The sequence below is a fragment of the Gambusia affinis genome, linkage group LG11 (genome assembly GCF_019740435.1).
Source record: "Gambusia affinis linkage group LG11, SWU_Gaff_1.0, whole genome shotgun sequence".
NCBI lineage: Eukaryota > Metazoa > Chordata > Actinopteri > Cyprinodontiformes > Poeciliidae > Gambusia > Gambusia affinis.
The window spans coordinates 16,489,106-16,508,542 of NC_057878.1; the positions used below are offsets into that span (position 1 = coordinate 16,489,106).

At 37.1% G+C, this 19,437-nt stretch overlaps 1 protein-coding gene across 2 annotated transcripts; it reads right to left on the reverse strand.

Moving 5' to 3' along the window:
- Nucleotides 1-19: 19 nt before the first annotated feature.
- cers6 (ceramide synthase 6) lies at nucleotides 20-19,049 on the reverse strand. 2 transcript variants are annotated; one of them, XM_044132025.1, is made up of 11 exons: nucleotides 18,726-19,049; nucleotides 17,797-17,902; nucleotides 17,562-17,692; nucleotides 12,747-12,804; nucleotides 11,053-11,103; nucleotides 10,868-10,960; nucleotides 5,474-5,602; nucleotides 4,539-4,645; nucleotides 2,473-2,602; nucleotides 2,126-2,149; nucleotides 20-1,158 (listed from the first exon to the last, which is right to left on the reverse strand). In XM_044132025.1, exons 1-11 carry the CDS (start codon nucleotides 18,893-18,895, stop codon nucleotides 1,003-1,005), a joined length of 1,155 nt encoding a protein of 384 aa, XP_043987960.1. In that variant the 5' UTR covers nucleotides 18,896-19,049; the 3' UTR covers nucleotides 20-1,002. The 2 variants fall into 2 exon arrangements, with proteins under 2 accessions (XP_043987960.1, XP_043987959.1); XM_044132024.1 differs by having other exon boundaries at nucleotides 23-1,158; nucleotides 2,473-2,629.
- Between the last annotated feature and the right edge of the window lie 388 nt (nucleotides 19,050-19,437).

Here is a 19,437-nt window from a genome sequence, read left to right on the forward strand (position 1 = left end):
AAAAAAAGCCATTTAGCCCTTGAAGATTTAGAGTACAAAGTTTTCCACAGTAATTACACCACAGTTAGTGCTTGTTGTTAAAAAAAAAGTCTGGTTTTTAAATTTCTTTAATAAAAATGCTATTAATATCTTGCTTCCTCTTGCATATACACACCAAGACACATTTGATATAATTGCATTTTTTTTTTATTATTGAATTATTCAAACAACTCATATATACCTCATGAGAGGACAAATTGCCTTTGATTTAATGATAACCAGAAATGTACGAGAATATCTAACAAAATGATTGGATAAAGAATACAGCATCTAGCCATACCTGATGCACACACAGATACTACCGTTATTGACATCTCATATACATATTGAGTGAAGAATGTATTTCCAAATGTGCATAAACTTCACATTATCATTCATTTGTAAGTGCTAAAAAAAACTCACGGTTTTGGCAAGTCTTTGGAGGTGTAGCAACAAAACTGAATCCGGCTAATACTCTGATGTTTAGGTGAAAAACACAGCTGTTTCTGTTTTAAGATTATGTCAACACTGACATCATAAGGAGAAGAAGAAAAGATGTCTGACTAAAAGCTTGTAAACATGTTCATCCAAATCAAATAACAAAAAAGACAAACGTAAGGGGGAAAACACCCCGTGCAGTGTGTCGAACTGCTGTAAATTAATGTAGCATGCTTCGACCATAAAGTGAAACGCTGTCAGTCATTGGCTAAATGAGTGTGTTGTACCGATTCCCTAAATTTGCCAGTGAGTGTAGTTTGATGGAAATATATAGCTGAAGAGAAATAAATTGCACAACAAAATTAGTAAAGAACCAATGACAAAACAGCATTCACATAAATCTATCAATAACTTAGAAAGATGAGATGCTCATGTCTCCACCATATGCCTAAAGTCACTCTCCCACACACACCCATACATATGCTGACACACAGATAAGTGGGGTAGTGTCTGCAGCATGGCTCCATTCGCATGATATCAGCTCAGTCAGTGTTCGTCTGGGTACAGGACTCCTGTCAGGTAGCCATTGGTCCCGTTTTTGTTGGTCCCATTAGTAGTGCTGCTGTGGTGCTTCTGACTGGGAGGAGGGCTGTCATCCTCATCAGAGCTGGACTCGATGTCACTGCGGTCATCTTTAGAAACCTGCAGAAATGAAATGATCATTTTTAGCTTTAATTTATCTGCACTTTTTATTTGATCCTTTAAATGTGGTTGACATATTATGTGACTGTTAAAAAAATATTTTTTTGACAGAATAAAACAGGTGCTGGTTGAAATGATCTCACTCACTCTACTGTGTTTATTGGAATAAGAACTTGACGACTTGAGCCCTACTTGTGTTTCACTGCACTCATAATAGCACTCTTATTATGTATCAATAAAAACATTATAAAACATTAATAAAAACATTTTGCACTTAAAAACCTAAATCTGAAAACCTTGTTGAACTCGAAATTACAACATTTTAACTGTGGCAGTTCATTTGATCTGAAAGAAATAGACAGGCCTTTGTTTACTTCTTTTTCATTACTATTAGTATTAAATGTCTAACATAGAACAACAGTTTACTGTTGTAGCATGTTTGCTGGTAACCTATAAGTGGGATCTGGTTTAAAACTAATTTTTACTTTTTAATACTTTTGTTGCATGTTTCCTGCTATTATTGTTAGGAAAACGTTTTGTAACCATTAGCCTTAGTTAGTATGTGTTAGCATTGATAAATTAAATGTTAGCATGCTAATGTCACTGTTAGCGCAATAATTTTAGCTTTTGTGGACTAATATAAGATTTACCATTGCTATCATATGGGTGCATACTACAAATGGGTTGCCAGCATGCTATTGTAAGTGTTATTAGAATATGTTGTTGACTTTAGCATTGCTAATGCTTGAACTCATAATATGAAATAATTATATTCAGAGAACTTTCAAACAGATTCCATATGCAGCAATTTAAAGACATGGAGCAACGGCATATAGCATATATCAAAAGATTCTGATGGTTAAATAACTAGAACTGTACAGGTGTGAAATAGTTAATAAGTATAAATGAAAATACTGACTATACTGAGCCATAGTAGCTATGCATTTAGTTATGTAGAACTACTTACATGTAAAGGATTCCACTTCCCCACCTTGAAGATTGCAAAGTAGCATGAACATAGAATAGATATATTATTTGATAGGAAAAAGTACAACAGTGCTTCTCTTTATTTATTAGATACATTAAAACAATAAATTCAGATGCTAAACATTATAAATGTAATAATGTAATTGTTGGGCTGACATTTTTTGCATCTTTTTTTTTTTTTTTTTTTTTTTAAAGAAAGTGATTCTGGTGAAAAACAGAAAAAACAGCACAAGAATACTAACCTTAATGGAGAAGCTTTTTACCGCATGATACAACAAGAAGCATAAATTTAGGAATGATGCCAAAGAGAGGAGTGTGGCGACTCACCTTTCCTTTGGAGATGGCTCTACATGCTGTCTTCACTATGAGGTAGGACCAGAATGAGTGAAGAAGCTGCAGTAAGACCAGAAGGAGGTTGAAGACCCACCAGGATGGGTACGGGCCTACAATCTCCCAACTTTCAAACAAAGTGGTGTTTAAAATCCTTCAGCAGCAGCAGGGAGAGAATGACATATTAAAGTTTTACGTTTTGAAAGGAAAATTTAAAAAGGTGAATTCTTCTTCTTACATAAAAAAACATAAGATGTTGGTTACAAAGAATTCAGACAATAATCCTGTCATCAACTTGGATTTTCTTCATTTCTACTCGTCCTTCTACTCTCTGGAGCTTTCATTTCTAATTTAAATGCAGATTTCTTAAGTTGAAAGTAGGACTGAGCAACTCTTTATAGTCTTTTTTTTATTACAGAAAACCTGCCTTTGACAAACTATTGCATATGCTTGGCATCACAACTTTTTTGGTGCTTTCTCTCTTTTGCTTGGTCATACCTTTTCCTTCCAGTCAACTTTCTAGAAAATATGGCTGAATATAGCATGCTGATCAGACAGTTTCTTTTGGAATAATCTTTTGTAGTCTAACCTTTTTCTGGAGTGTTTTAGTGACTGCTGGGCAGCTGTCAAGGCAGCAAGTTTTTTCAAGATTGTGTAGACTACAGTGCAACCATAAAGAGTCAGTATAAAAAAATTGTTTTTGTAATTTTCAAAAAAAAAAAGAAAAAAGAATTTGGGGATCTTATAAGCTGTAAGAGATAATCATAAAAATATATAATATAAATGTTTGAAATGCATATATCTAACATGTAAATTTCAGATTTTGAAAGGAATTATTGATTTAGATCTATATATTTTAATACCATTTTAATATAATGAGATCTACAAGCAACACAAAATTAATCAAAACAGCTAACGAATACAAAGACATCATCTGCAGTCTCTATTTACAGCAACTAAATGTTATGTTGAGGATCTGAGTTCAATTCATCCCTGGTTTGTTCCTTGCAAACAGCAGCCTGTGAGCCATCCTCCAGATACTGAAGTCATGGCAACAACTTTAAAAATGGTGCAATGGAGGAACTGACTAAAATATAGTGCACAATCATTACATGACAGTTTGAAATCAAAAACAGGTAACTAAGTGAGCAAGATTGGTTTAAATAGCTTAACACTGATTTACATGCCACCAAGGCTTTCTTATATAGAATAAGTCATTCAAATGCTGTCTTTAGATTGAATTTTAAACAGGCATCAAAATAGCATAAATAGCATTTGGGGAATGATTAAGAGCTACTATCAGAAGCAAATGTGGAAAAAATTTAGTTGCCTGACCCAGAATGTAAATCATGCCTACATTCATTTAATGAAGTCCTGATCACACAGCTGCTGCTGCTGCTGCTGACTGAAAGATGACTGTTGTGTATTCAAGGGCTGAAATTAGATTCATGATCTCCTAATATCCAAAAGACTGGCCAGTTTTAATCAGCAATTACACAATTGTTTAAGTGGAAATTAAAAAAAATAAAAAATTAAAACTGCTTTTTGAAAAAACAAAAATGAACTTGGATTAGCCACACGTTAGACTATATATATATTAAAAAAAAATCCCCCAGACATAGAAATAAGTTTTCAGAAATAAACACTCATTTGATGTTTCAATAATCAAGTGAATTTATTGGTTCTGTCTCCAGTGGTAGAGTAGAACCACAATAATTTGCTTTTCATGAGCTGGTTTGTCTTTCTTTGAAAGGTTAAAGCTGTAGTATCCATAGTAACTATTACTTAGCAACAACATTCACACAGATCTGTCCAAATCGCAAACCATTGTTGAGAAAGGGGGTTGAAAAAAAGGACTGAGATCTTGATGGCTCTGACGTTCATTTTTGAACATGAGCTACTAAAACACGATAAGGAGTTGAGGCTGCTCGGGATTTGAAGCTCTGGCTGCCTGTAAGACTTCTGAACTGAGTGCAAATGCAGGCACCTAACAACACTGTACTTAAGTCTCTCATCAACAAAGATGCCAGCTTTGAATCACAGAGAAAATAAATAATTCTTACCAGATGGGGTAAACTCCCAGCCTGGAAGTTATGAAAAGAATTGCAAACATTGCAAACAGGAGGTTGCACAGTATCTGACATTTGGCATAGTTGGCCATCTTGGCAGCCTGGAATAGAGTAAAAACAAAAACCAGAAAAACAAAAACCACAAATGTTACCGACAATGCAACAGATAGACAGTTCTTTTCCTAAAGCATGAGTCAAAAATAAATCTCATTCAGTCTAGATGCTAGAAAAAAAATAAATAAACCCACAAAAATATTGAAGTTAGCTACACAGATAAAGCTGAAGCTGAATGTGGAACATGAATACAGCTTGTGTTTATCACTCACCCACATTGTTTGAACTTTTCTCTCTGACTGTCAATATGGTCATGTTTATACATTTGTTTTTGTAGCTATGTCCTGTTGTAGGACGATCAGCACACATTTGCCTTACTGCATTGAAGGGCAAGTCCTCCTGTCTTTCAAATTTCTAACAGTTATAAGAAACTGATCTTTGCAGGGAGAAACAGTCATGAATAACTAATTCATCCTAGAAACTCCAATTAGCATAAATAGTCAAGTGTGAATAACATAATGCTTCACTTACATGCATTTTTAAGAAACTGTTACAGATACAAACAATACATTTGCAATCATCCTATTGCTTCCTTGAGCAATACAACCAGTACATATTAATCTGCAAGCACCAAGATAGATCACATAATTAACATGAAAGGAGATCCACCTTGTTTGACAGATGAAGGGACATGCTTAGTGTTGTACGTTTTGCCTTTTAACTGCAAGCCACAAAGCAGGGTCAGGATTTACACATGGATTGCAGTCTATTGTAATGAACACAGGCGTATGAACATATCTCTGAACACTCTGCTGCTGTCATAAGCTCATTTCTCAGATCCATCTACAACATTTAATCTTCTGGCAGGGTCTCACCTCTATCAGCACGTCGGCTGCATCGTGTAGACACATAACCAGAGTTCCCACTCGTGCCATGTTGTTCACATAAGAAAATACGATGAGAGAGATCGCTGCCACGTGATGCAGGAACATGATCAGAAAATCCTGCAGAGACAGTTGCCAAGAAAATATCAGGCATCTACAGAAAGTATTTTTAAACATCACTGCATATGACCTTTAAATAGAATTAGCTAATGTACTTTTGATATCTTCAGATTTATGAACATTTTGTGCTGCAAGTTGTTGAACTTGAGTTTGGCAGAGCATGCAAATTTATTCACAGTCCTTGATGTTTGCTAGATCCACAAACATTTATGTATTTTATTGGATCAGAAGAATACACAGGCAGGACATAATTGTGGAGTATAAGAAAATGGCATGCACTTTAGAAAACGTTTAATAAATCAACCTGAAAACTGGTGTGTGGGTTAGTATTTAGCTTTTTTTTAAAATTATTATTTAGTCCTTTCTTCTTTGCAAATTAGCCAAAACAATTTTAGTTTAGTGGAATTTTAGAAAATATCTTCTTCTTTGTTTGTAAAACACAAAAATGTATTTACTTTGCCTCTTCTAGCTGTAGCCACATTCATGTGAGGCTCATTGTGTTTTCACCCAAATGGAACTCAGGGAGGGTTTAGATAAGAATGGAAAGCTCCTGCATTTTCAAGGTTTCAAAGATCTTTGTTAACATCCTAATGATGAGTCAGAAATGTCAGTTCCCAGACTCCTTGTGAGAAACTCTGTGATAACCCAAGTATCAGTAGGTAGTGACTCAAAGTCTAGACAGAACAGACCATACTGAACAGACACTGGTCATGCTTGCTGTCCTCATTCTTGCAAGAATGAATAAAGCGCTGTTTAAGTGAAAATCACCAATCTCTGCTTGGTAACTAAGCGTGACAGTTTGTCAGGGGAAACTCCTCTTTCTTCATTTATATTTTTTACATTTAGAGTTTGACTAGACCATTTGAGCTTTTAGTCAATGTAGCTTTGAGTCTGACTGTATTTTTGTGGACATGAGCCCACTGGAAGGTGTGTCTCCATCTTAGACTTCACCATTTTTATTCTGGAATTACCTGTTTTTAGCTTCATCTATCTTGCCACCAGCCTTGACCAGCTTCCCTGTCCCCGCTGAAGAGATGAACCCCACAGCACCATGCTGCTACCACGGTTTTTCTGAAATGGTGTATTTTGGGTGATGTGCATCATTATGTGGTAGGCACATGTAGCATTTTGCTAGTAGCCCAGATAGTTAAAGTTTGGTCTGTGATCAGAGTGCTGTCATGTTTAAAGCTTTAAACATCTTCACAACTTTATTGGTGTGAAGTTGCTCTTCATAATGCTGGTTGTTCACCAGTGTTGTCAACAAACCTCCCCTGTTTTGTTTACCAATTATTGTAGGTCATTTCTGACCCTGCAGAAAGTTTATTTAGAGTACAAACACAGTAAAAGGGGCCATGAAACAAAAGCCTATTATATTTTTCTTCACACATTTGACATGTTTCTTTTTTGGGAGAAAAAAACCCAAACTTATCCTTCTCATTTTATTTCCCAATAAAATTGTACAGCTTTATGTTCATCTGTTACAATAAATTCCAATAAATGACATCAAAGTTGCACTTGCAATGTGACTACTTTCAATGAAGTTTTGCAATGGTTATGACTTCACACTAAACATTAAATTGTAACATTACTACCACAAAATACCCTAAAAACAAAACAAAAATAAATAAATAAAATAAAATTAGAAACATAATAGGACTGGAGCTGAATATTACTGTAACTTAATAGTAAAATCAACCTGTAATACCACCTTAGTATCACCCCTTAAGTTTGGGTTAGCTTTAAATGGAGCGCCATGTGAATGAAAATGTACATAGAGACATGGGCATAAGTGCCCTTGCAATTCTTTAGCTACTGGAAGGTTTTAGCTGTAAGCAATTAGAACCAGTGTAGAAGGTTAAGTAAATTAGGAGGGAGGATGAAAGGAACAGGCAAGAAAATGAAGGCAAGAGAATGCAGGGAGAAACATACTGGAACTGGCAGGAGATGCAGAGTACCCTCCTCATTCTAGTGCTGTGCATGAAATAAACTGAAAGGAGAAACAAAAACAGAAACACATGCCGACAGTCAACAGAGAGATGACAGAGTGAAGGCAAACAGCATGGCATCATGGAGTCTGCTCTGAATGCAGAGAGTTTGATGGAAAGGGCAGAGGGCAGAGCTGTGGATGAACCAGAGGGGGGAGTAAAGATCTGTGATACATGCAAACAACAAATGGACCAAAAGTGTTGCCAATTTCACCACAAATAAAATAAAATAAAAACAACAACACCAAAAAAACTAGAAAATTCCTGAAGAAATTTAACTGGGGCCTGCCAAAGTGTGCCCGTCGGTTTGGACCCAGCGTTCTGATGCTAAGAATTTGCATCAATGCTAAAGAAAGCTGCAATGTAATCAATAGAATCACAAGAATGTTAAGTAAGCTGGACATGCAACATTCAGTATGATAAAGTAAGTGTATTAGCTAAAATGAGCAAATATGCTAATGTAAGCATAAATACTTTCAGTAGCATGTGGGGTATCATTAGAATGTTTACTGTCATTTACTTACTCCATTAAGTATACTAAACATGGCTAATAAGTCTGAAAAATAGAAAATAGCTTATTTAAGGTAAAAGGCTAATGCTAATGAACTGCCTTGCTGCGCAAGGCAGTTCTAACTCGGATAAACAGATAATGTAGATAAGAATGGAAAGCTCCTGAGGCTTTTATTTTGAAATTTGCAGTAAGCTTCATATTAAATGCCCACACTAATCCAATGTGTAAGAGTGCTTTGGATAAACCAGTCACATAAAGCCAAAAAGAGCAATTACATGATGTAAAAATTCCCAAGGCTTTTATTTTGAAATTTTTGTTAAGCTTCATTTGAAAGGGTCAAAGTCATCCCATGTGTAACAGTCATTGGATTAAATCAGTCATATAACGCTCAAAAAAGCAATTACCTGATGTAAAAATTTTCAAGGGCTTTTATTTTGAAATTTTCAGTAAGCTTAATTTCAAAGGGCCAAACTCATGCCATGTGTAACAGTGACAGGGTTAAATGAGTTATATACAGCCCATAGCAGCAAGTTGTTGTAAAGGCCAGCTCAGTCCTCCTCTGTTTTAACTGAACTACTAGTTCGAACTACAGTGATGCGATTTGTAGTCCTAAGCAGCTCTCCCTGCTCTGGGTTCCGTTGCCATGGTAAATAATCCTCTCTGCCAGCTGTGAGTGAGACATCCAGGGGAGACAATTCTCTGTTTGAGCCAGCCAGTTTGACTAAAAAGCATTGCAAACAACTGTTTCCGTTCGGGAACCGTAATACATATTCGAAAACCGTTTGAAGCATATGAGAGGCTATTTGTCGCCGTCTCACATAGTCCCGCCATTCATATCTCTACCTCACTCACAGTATTAACAGCGAGGAGATAAAAAAAGTGTGTGCCAAGGTCTGAAATTTTTCAGAAATACAGGGAAGTGAATCAGTGAGATCTGTCTGCTACCCTGGCACACATGACTTTGCTCTGAAGCACCTGGAGAAAAACTGTAAGCTTAGATAATTTTTTGAAACATTTGACCGGAGCAGGCACGCGTATCAATGTCATGACCAAGTTTCATACCAATCATGCAATATTTGTGAGCGTGAGGGCGAGTTAAAAAAAGATTTGGGGTCAAAATGTCACTCTGACTCTCACTCTAGGAGGCTGACCTTCACACTCTGATTTTTCCAAAATCAAAACTTTGGGTCGCTTAGAAAGAAGTTGTGGACAAACCATAATACATATTGACGTGCTGTCTTCACTTTAAAAGAGATCACGGACGTATCTACAAAATGAAGTTTGAATGGCGTTTCTACATGAAGTTATGACGACACAGAAAATCCTCAAAAATAGGGTATTTTCAGGATTTACTGGTTTGCCTCATCCCCTTGACGACGAGACTTGCACCTGGTGAGCTCGTTAGTGATTTTGGGGTCGTTTTTTGCTTTTTACGTCGCCATGGTAACTCCAAATCCCACCAAAAATAATAGCACACCTCCCGGGATCGAGCCGACGTTTGATACCACTTTGGTGGGTGAGCATGGCAGTCTGAGCCGCATTCCGGTTGACGGAAGAAGAAGTTAAGAATAATAATAAAGAGACATTCTATTGGGTGTAGAACAATAGGTGCCTGCCATGCAATGCATGGAGGCAGTGACTGACTTGCTTCGCAAGTCAGCCACTGCTCTCCTTATGCATTGCTATGGGCAGGCCCCAATAAATAAATAAATAGATGTGAGAGGCTATGGGAGGTTATGGGTTGGTGAACTGACCAAGCTGAATTTTAAAATCCTCCCCCAAAAAACCTCCAATATCGTTTAGCTACCAGAGTGGCAGAAAATATTGCATCATTACAGTGTTTAATTAGTAAAATCTCAATGGATGGTTTTGAAATTTACAAGCCAATAAAATATTCTGCGTCTTTGATGATGCCTGTAGAAACCCAAACATGAGCCACCTGGTGAAGTACTAGCTGGCAAAGTCAGAAACACCGTAATGGCGTATGCGAAAGAGAGGAGTCAGAAAGTTTTTTAATTTATCAAAAATGATCACATTGTTTTGATATATGAATTCAAGCCCTGATATCTAACAAATTAAAACTTTAAGTGATATTATTCATGATAAAAGTAAATTACTTCAATTAAAAATGGGGTAATATAAACTTACAGAATGCCACTGTCCACCTTTTTGGGTATTATTTCTTAACAATAAATAACTTTCTTAATCTTAGTAGAGATGAGTTGATTCTCAACTTGAACTTTTGCCAGAAAGGCAAAAGTTAATGAAGACAATACAAGACTTTTCACATTTATGAACCAAAACCTTTATTTTTGGTAACTCTAACCCTAATTTTGATCATATTTTTAATGACTCAAAACAAAATTACATCTAAAAACAGGTGGTTTATTCACGTATTTCTAGACTTGAAAAGTGTGGAATTTTTACAGTTGTAAAGGATTTTATAAAAAAGGGAAGGATGCTAAATATACATTAGGCAAACAGCTGCAAAAATAAAAACGATGTCAGTTAGAAAATGCTTGCAGAACCTTTTGGGCATCACAAGATTTTTGGATTTTTGATAGTTTGCTATTTCCCACAAGAGTAAGGCAGGAAACCAACTTCAGGCCAGACAGGCTATATATAAATATTTCTATGCAAGAACAGTGAGTCAGAAAAGGTTGGTATTTATGACGACAATGGTATTTTCTATAGTGATTCATTTTAAAGTGAATTATAGGTGTGATTTTAGAAGGAATGTTTTCTGAGTGATGCTGTAGTCATCCTTACCTTCCTCCTGATGTCTGTGAAGCGGGAAAATAGTAAAGACAGGTAGAAGGACAGCTCCAGTATGTAGTAATAATGGATGTCCACAGTCAGAGGCTGCATACGTATGAGGAGAATGTCTCAGAACATTTTAAACAGAAGGAGATACCTTTTTGTAAAGTTGTTGGAAGGTTTTTCTTAACTTTTACCTGGTAAGGGTAGTTGTACCAGCACTCTTTAGTGTTCCACAACCATGGAGTCTGAAAGAAAGAATCAAATCAAAATTTTTGACCTTAATTAAAATGTCCCTATTTCTAGAGGTAAGAGTGGCTGTAATCCTGAATTAAAAAAATAAAACTACAGTGAATGAGACAAAGAGATTACACTGCATGTTCTGATGGGAAAAGAACCTGAACTAAAGAGCCATTAGAGTCTACACTTAAATTCTGACTAAATGTGTTACAAGCAATCTGTGACCCGTCACTGTGTTTGAGTTTAGTTCTCCTGCACTGCTTTCTAGACCTGCTCTATTAATAAATCCCACAGAGGTTGGAGGCTGGCGCCTGCAGCACCAACTGCCGGGGAGTGAGCTATTTTTCACAAAGTGCTTCGTCATGCAACTTGTGTCTCAGAGACTTTTTTTCCAACTTTATCTCAGCCCCTGCTGTGATTGCTATTATGTATGCACTTTCATGAATATATGCATGAAATATGTGAAACCTCCTGAGCTCTATTTTTCAGTAATAATCAGTAAGCTGACTCATTCTCAGATTTATCCCCTGTGGCTTTTTGTTCTCAGTGTTCAGCAGAATCAGTACCTGGCAGATTTTTAACTAGAAGTACTGGGAGTGCTGGGAGGCTCTGATAAATATTGTTGCAGCTTTTTAAAGGTGAGAATGCACCTATTTAAAGAAGATGGTTTGGTGAAACAATGCAACAAGAAAGAATAAGGAATTGTCAGCCCCAATACTAAACATAAAGAACTTTTAAAAAGCTAAAGGTTTTAAAAAGCTAAACACGCAGGACGCCGGCCCTCGAGGACCGACTTTGGACACCCCTACTCTAAAGCATAAGTAATCTTTTTTGCAGCTCTAGCTGTATGCTTATTGTTGTTGTCCTACAGAAATATTAATCTCTAACATTTTTAGTCTGAGGTTTTCTGGAGTCTCTAACAGTTTTTCTAACATCACTGTTCTGTGTTTAGCTCCAACCATCTTTCTATCAAGCCACACCAGCTTCCATGTCCCTGCTGAAGTAAAATTTTCCCACAGCAAGATGCTGTATGCTGAAAGAAGGTCCTGCATTTGATTCCCGGCCCGGGGTCTTTCTGCATGGAGTTTGCATGTTCTCCCTGTGCGTGCATGGGTTCTCTCCGGGTTCTCCGGCTTCCTCCCACAGTCCAAAAACATGACTGTCAGGTTAATTGGTCTCTCTAAATTCTCCCTATGTGTGAATATGTGTGCATGCATGGTTGTTTGTCCTGTCTGTCTCTGTGTTTCCCGGCGACAGACTGGTGACCTGTCGAGGGTGTACTCCGCCTCTTGACTGAAATGTTCACTAGAGATGGGTACCAGCAACCCTCCTGACCTCACTAGGGATAAGGGTGTACAGAAAATGGATGGATGGATGTTTTATAACCTAACCCTACTTTATACTTTTCCCTGACCTGTCTGCTGTAGTCTTTGGTCTTTAAAGTTCTGCTTGTTCACTAATGTGCAAAAACATTAAAAAACATCTGCATATATTGAGATTAAATGACACACTGGTTACATTGGATTTTAAGAAAGGATCCCCAGAATTATGAAAAAGTTCAAGGGGTGAGATTTCTTTTGCAAGGCACTGTATGTACTTCTAGCTGTGCCATTTACATTAAAAGACTGGGGGTAAAAAAAAAAATGCTTACCTTTTTAAGAAAACGCACTCCATAGGTGAAAATATACAGATAGAATGTAAATCTCCACCTGGAGTACATAAGAAGAAAACATATTCAGTTAGACATTTTTTTCTTCACCTGTTGTCAATTAATCAATCAATGTCCCAGTAAATTGCAGCTACGTTATGATTAGACTGTCAAGGCCATCATGACCTTGACACTACAATAATTGTAACAAGTTATTTTGAGCCTTTGAATGTTTACCTGCAAATCCATGTTAGTTGCAGATGAAATATTTCACTTCTCTTAGATTCCTTTTTAATTAGAAATTTACAATTTTCTGTTGAAAAAAATATGTTGAAAAAAAAAGAAGGTTCATTTTCATAAGTAAAGACTAAAAATATAGAAATATTAAGATTTCAAGGAATCATATACCATAAGTCGTGCTGTACAACACTAATTTATTTCTATCACAAGATAATTGTCCTGCGCAGACAATCGGTGACGTGTTCCTCTAAGGTCTGCTTCCAGCCCTCCCCGCTCTGTGCTTTAAATAATCCTGCATATGCTTTAGTTTCTGCACAGTGATGTGATTAGGAGTCCTGCCTCTGAGGTTTACAAAGAAGATATTGCTGGAGCTGACACGGCTGTGATCAAAGACTTGCTGACAAGGAAGACGTGCCTACTTTATGGAAACGGTTCTTAACAGACAGCAAGGGAGAATGAGAATTTAAAACTATAAAATAAACAAAGGCAAATCTTCAGCTAAAACCATGCAGGCTACATTCAAATCAATCGAGTTCATTTGAAAAATATTTCATTAATCCCTCTGGGAAACTAGGACACAGGATTTTTTTTTTCTTCATATATATATATATATATATATATATGTGAAACAAACCATTAACTGCCAATGGTTTGTTTTCACATATATATATATAGATGTGGATGAGAGAGTAGAAACATAGCTTTCCTCAAACAAAGATGCTCCAGCTGACTTCGATTAGTTATTGAAACCCTCAATAACTCAATGGAGAAGAGCATGAATCTATATTATCATCACAATGTATCCATATCAGCAAAATCTAGTCCTTTTCTGTGTTGTTGGAAATATTCAGTTGTAAGCATTTAACAAATAGCAGAAAAATGATCACCAAGACAACATACAGCCAATGGGAAAGCATCGTTAGTTACTTGATTTGCATGATCAAAAGTATTGTAAAAGCAAATTAACGAGCGTACCTGGAACATAGTAAAAGACTGTTGCGTGGCAACTGGTTGATTGAGCCTGCAAGAGTCTTAAGTGTTGCTGAAATGCTGCCATGCACAAAAAAATATCCCAATGACTCACAACTGCATTCTTTGAATAGAGTTTCTGAAGTCAAACACAGATGTTTTTTTGTTTGTTTTTTTTGTCGAAATTGCTGACACTTTTTCAGACAGCACAACCTGCCGTTGGGATAAATGATGATTTGTCATTTAATTATCAAGCATTAGCACCCAACAGAGGGATGCTTGCTAAGTGTAAACAGTGACAATTTTGTGCTATGATGAACTCCCCTTATGGTATAAATCATTTGCAAAATATTGTTTAAATACTGTTTTATTAACAGAAAATAAACAAGGCTATTGAAATGATATGAGACAAATACCGTCCCTTCAAAATAACTACAACTCCAAACAATAAATTGTTCCTGGTAGTAGACCGAATTGTTTTAGCTCTTTAAACTGAGCATAACAACTTAATGAGGTTATGGTGAAGGATAAAGGGGCAAAGACAATTACACACTTATTCTGCTCAATGATAGGAACAAAATAATAAAAGTGGATGCTGCTTCGTTTACTTTACCTTCTCCACGTAGGATTTAAGAGTATTGATTGGCAGTTAATGGTTTGTTTTCACATGACTCAGCTTTTTGTCTTTTGTTTAATTTATTAGGGAATTGATTTGCACAAGTAAATAAACAGTAATGGCCTTTTATTCTAAACAACAGACAGTGTCTTTGGTTTCACAAATATGTCTCAAACTATTTCAAAGAATCTATAAATCTTGAAAAACTTACTACATCTTCGACCAATCAATATCTTGTAGGTGGTTTTTTGTCTCAACTAATAGGAGTCTAGGGCAAAAAAAACAAGAAAACTTCAATTGCTTCTTAATTGTACTTTAAAAAAAAATAGAAATAGTTTTGGAGAAGTCAAACGAAATCTAAGGATTTTACATAAAAAAAAATAAATAAATAAAAATCAGATATTATTATTATTATTATTATTATTATTATTATTATTATTATTATTATTATTATTATTATTATTATTATTATTATTATTATTTATCCTAGATGTCAAGAACTATTAAGTGGTTCTTTAAGTTTACCCAGTCAGAAATAATGATTTTAGATTTTAACTTTTTTTAAATCTTGTTTGCATTGTTTACAACACGGGGGCGCCAAATCCCCCTTAACTAGATATTTAAATATGCAACAGAAAACACACAACTAATAGAAATGTTTTGATTTTCTCATTATGCTTGTGACGCCCCCTCACAGCCTGTCTATATTGATTAAAACCCATGTTGAGGTGATGACATTTCTTTACTCCTTGTAAAAGCAAAGATGATAGTGATAGAAAAAGAGAAGTTCAGCAACTGGAGCCATTGAGGACACCCAGCCTACACTCATCTTGTTGTAATAAAGAAAATCTGAAGAGAAGATGAACTGTAAAACCTCACTGTAAAAACTTTACTTTCATCATATAATTTTATTTACTTTAATCCAGCTGAAATTTTCAATCTAGGAGTCATCCCACTTAAGGTTTCTTTCTAAAAAAACAGAAGTGTGATCTTAGTTACTTTTTTTGCTGTATAAAAGACAAAAGCTTATGAACAAAATCTCTATGCAGTCATCATTATTTCTCAGTAAACAAGCTTTCTACACACTGTGTGTTTGCATAATGAAAAGAATACAAAACAGATCAGTGGTCCACACAATGGAGAGACAAAGAATCCTATCAGTCTGGGACAGCTGGGCACGAGAGCTTAATTACAGCACAACTGCTGCAGAAGGGACTAAAGCCAGCCTCGTCTGGAGTCCCGCAACAACCGAGGCAGACAACCTGGACAAACTATTGCAAAACCCAGAGGTCTGCAACGCTAATTACGCCGCAGATAACAGCGTCCGCGCAGATGTTTCTTTAACCGCCTGAAAGCATGGTTGAAAAGCTGAGAGGGGCAAAATTCCAGTTTCTTCTTGAGCAAGAAAACGCCTGTTTTTGTCTTCTGAGAATCCTCTGTGATGTTGTAACACGAGTCCAGTGGTCTAATCAGTGAAATGTGTTCTCCTGAGAAAACAGCAGCCTCAGGCGGATCAGGGGATGCGAGGCTCCCCGTGTCTCAGACTGTCAGATTTGTTCCGATGGTGTCAGACATGACTCGGCTCTGACAACAAAACTGGCTCTTTGGCCTTTAACATCACGCTGCTAAGTAACTACAATCTCCCTGATGGCAAACGCATTACTGCAGATTAGCCGGCTCTCTGTTCGCGTCTTGAGTGGGTTTCTTATCAAATGGCTTTAACTATTAACCCACAGCATGAAAGTGGTTAACTGGAACTGAAGCATCATTTGATTCTCACTTAAAAGGCCAAAGTAGCATTTCAACTTCTGTTTTGCCAAAAGGAAAAAAAAAAAAGAAGATTATTAGATATCCACTGGATATGTTCTGAAGAGCAATCACATAAAATCAAAAGATTATTAAACAAGAAAAAATTTAAATTGTATTTTTAGTTCTAAATTTTTTTTTACAACTTTCCAGTTTTTGGTGCCTTTGTTTATTTTTCTCATTATTGTGCTAATGGCAAAGTGCAAAATAGAATTACAATTTTCTATTTACAAAGTTTAGTAGTTGTATAGCGTTTTCTGTTTGCTTATTCTATGATATTTTATTATTTTAAATGGGACTGCCTTTCCCTAACCATTTCTTAAAAACTGTATTTTGTCTGCAAACAACACAGAAGGACACAGTGGCATAGTTGTTGCACCGTTACCTTGCAGCATGATTCTCCTGGATTCAAATCCCAATTAGGAACTTTCTATGTGGTTTCCATGTTCTTTCCATGCTTACTAGGGTTCAACTTTTGTTGATGTGTAATCTATTTTGGGTTAGTTGGCTGCTCTAAACTGTCCACAGGCTTCAAAGTGTCCACTCATGAAATATGACAAATGAACCAGCAATTAGTCCCATGACTAAATTTTCCTGCAGAGAAGTAATTTAAATCATTGATAGTCAAATCAAGTGTGAAAGGGAGACAGCTCTATTTTTACACCTGAAAAATAAAAACTGTACCCAACATTCTTGGATGTTGCCTGATATTGTACTATGCAGACAAATTGCAAGAATGTAGACCTCACTCTAAAATTTCCAAAACTAAACTGGCATTTTAAGCTCTCCACATTACCATCTCTAATTTGTCTAAGTGATTAATTTTTCTTGTTTGCTTTCAGGCAGACACAAAACTGAGCTCTACCTGCACAAGGCATCACAGGGCACTTTCAGTAAGCATGAAAACCTGCTCTGATAAGGTTGTCTATCGTCCCTGCTTTTACTACTGTCACTGCCTTTCTGATTGATGCATGGCAAAGCAGCACAGCCTATTCAAATCAGTCCTCACTTATACATCAGCTTTGTCAGTGAGCCAAGGCGAAGCACTGATGCGGCAATCAACACAGGTCACTGTGATAAGATTTCTTTGGCAGGTTACAAATCTGTATTTGTTTTTTAGTCAAACTTGGGTGTTGTTCATTGCAAGATAGATGACTTGTGGCTCATTTAGGAGTGATATGTCTTACATGCTTTCACAGAATCTGGCGAGGGTGCTCGGCTTCTCCTGGTTGCGCCGTTGCCGAAACCAGCGCTGGATGGTGCGCACATCCCAGTCAAGTTGCTTGGACAGGCCCTCCAGCCTCTTCTCATCGGGATGCTAGCAAAAACAATTAAAGCACCCCAAGTGCTGGGTTAATATTTCTGATGCAGAACAAATGTATTAAACATATTACAATCAAACATAAAAGCACATATCCTCACCTTGGTTATAGCAGTGAAAACCTTCTCTAAGATAGCATTGGGCTGTGCCTTTTGTGGCCCATTGACCTGGATCTTCAGGCCCATTGCACATGGTCTTGCAATAAACCTGCAAGAAAGCACACATCATAAGAGTTCAAAACAATGCTTCATGTATGAAAGAGCAACAAAGACCGAAGGTACTTTAAACCGTTTTATCCAAAGGCTATTAATCCTATATAAACTTCAGCATCATTTAGAATGCCAGAGCCACCCACAGACAGAATGGTACCTTTGGCAGAAAGCCATAACTCCCACATTAAAATTATCTGCTGTGTTTGATCAAAATATACAATATACCTATGTATTTATTAAACTGAAACACAGAAATGGGTAAATGTGCTATCTTAGCTATTACTTATTCTTTTGCAGAGTGTGGATAATGGGCTTAACTGGAAGAGGGACACCTGACAAAATTCTGCTTTGGGCCCCGTGTAATCTTGGTTCAGCTCGGGATTTAACTGAGATCTGTGAGGCCTCGGTGACTTTCTATGATTATAACTGCTGTGATCGTCACAATATGAGACATTCTTATTGTTCTACAATAAAACTCAAACACAGACAAAATTAATTTAAAGCCTAACCCGACTGAAATAAGAAGAAAAACACGTCAATAGTTAGGAGCCTATTTCTTGTTTTGTGGAAAAACAGGTTTGGTGTGCAGGGACAGGTTAGGTCCGGTCAGTCGGCTCTGACAGAGGCATCAAAGGCAAACAACGCTGCAGGCCTGTAGAAGGATGATGAACCGTGGTGATTTGTGAGCTAACCAGATAAGATGGCATTGTTTAGGGGGAAAAAACAGACAGCGGACAGCGGCGCGACGTCTCATCGACACAACAAAAGCGCATCCCCATCACCACCTGCTTCATTCGCCCCGTCAGCTCAGAACCCACCTCTCAAAAACCAGCCGTATCATAAAGACACAGAAAGCCAGAGGACAAGCCAGGTAGAGATCCTCGGCTTGCGGGAACGTCGCCTCATCTGTGTTTTTTAAGTCAGCCCAGGTCACATTATGGGGGAGCCAGAAGCGCTCGTTCCAGAACCACGCCAGAATCCCGGCCATCTCCCTGCAGCAAGACCCGATGGAGGAACGGAGGGCTCGCTGCGTCTCGGAGGTCTCTGTCGGGGAGATCCGACTTGCCTGATGAAGAGATATCCGTTTGCGACCGCCGTCCGTCCGCTTCCCTTCCACTATCCCAGTGTAGGGAAGTAGACTCAATCAGCTCCTCAGCAACTGATTGGTGCGTTCAAATGTCATGTAATAGCCCTGTCAGTGCGCGTAATAAAAATATAATACTACGGGTCTATCAATCTAAACCAATTGAAAAATAGAAAATGTCACAATGTCACTCAGTTTGGGTTATTGTGTAGATGATGCGTACATTACTTCTTTTATAATGCTCATTTGACGTGTAAGATTACAACCTGCGGTCACGTGCTTTCTGGGTCAAGTACTTAATTCTCACAGTCAAACTCAACTGATTCTTCATCAAATTAAGCTAAATGCTGATTATACGACCACAAAATGCAACAACATTCTATAAATACAAAGATTAACTTGTCAAACTCTGACACCTTCTGACCAATTTGAGGCAGTACCGCGGA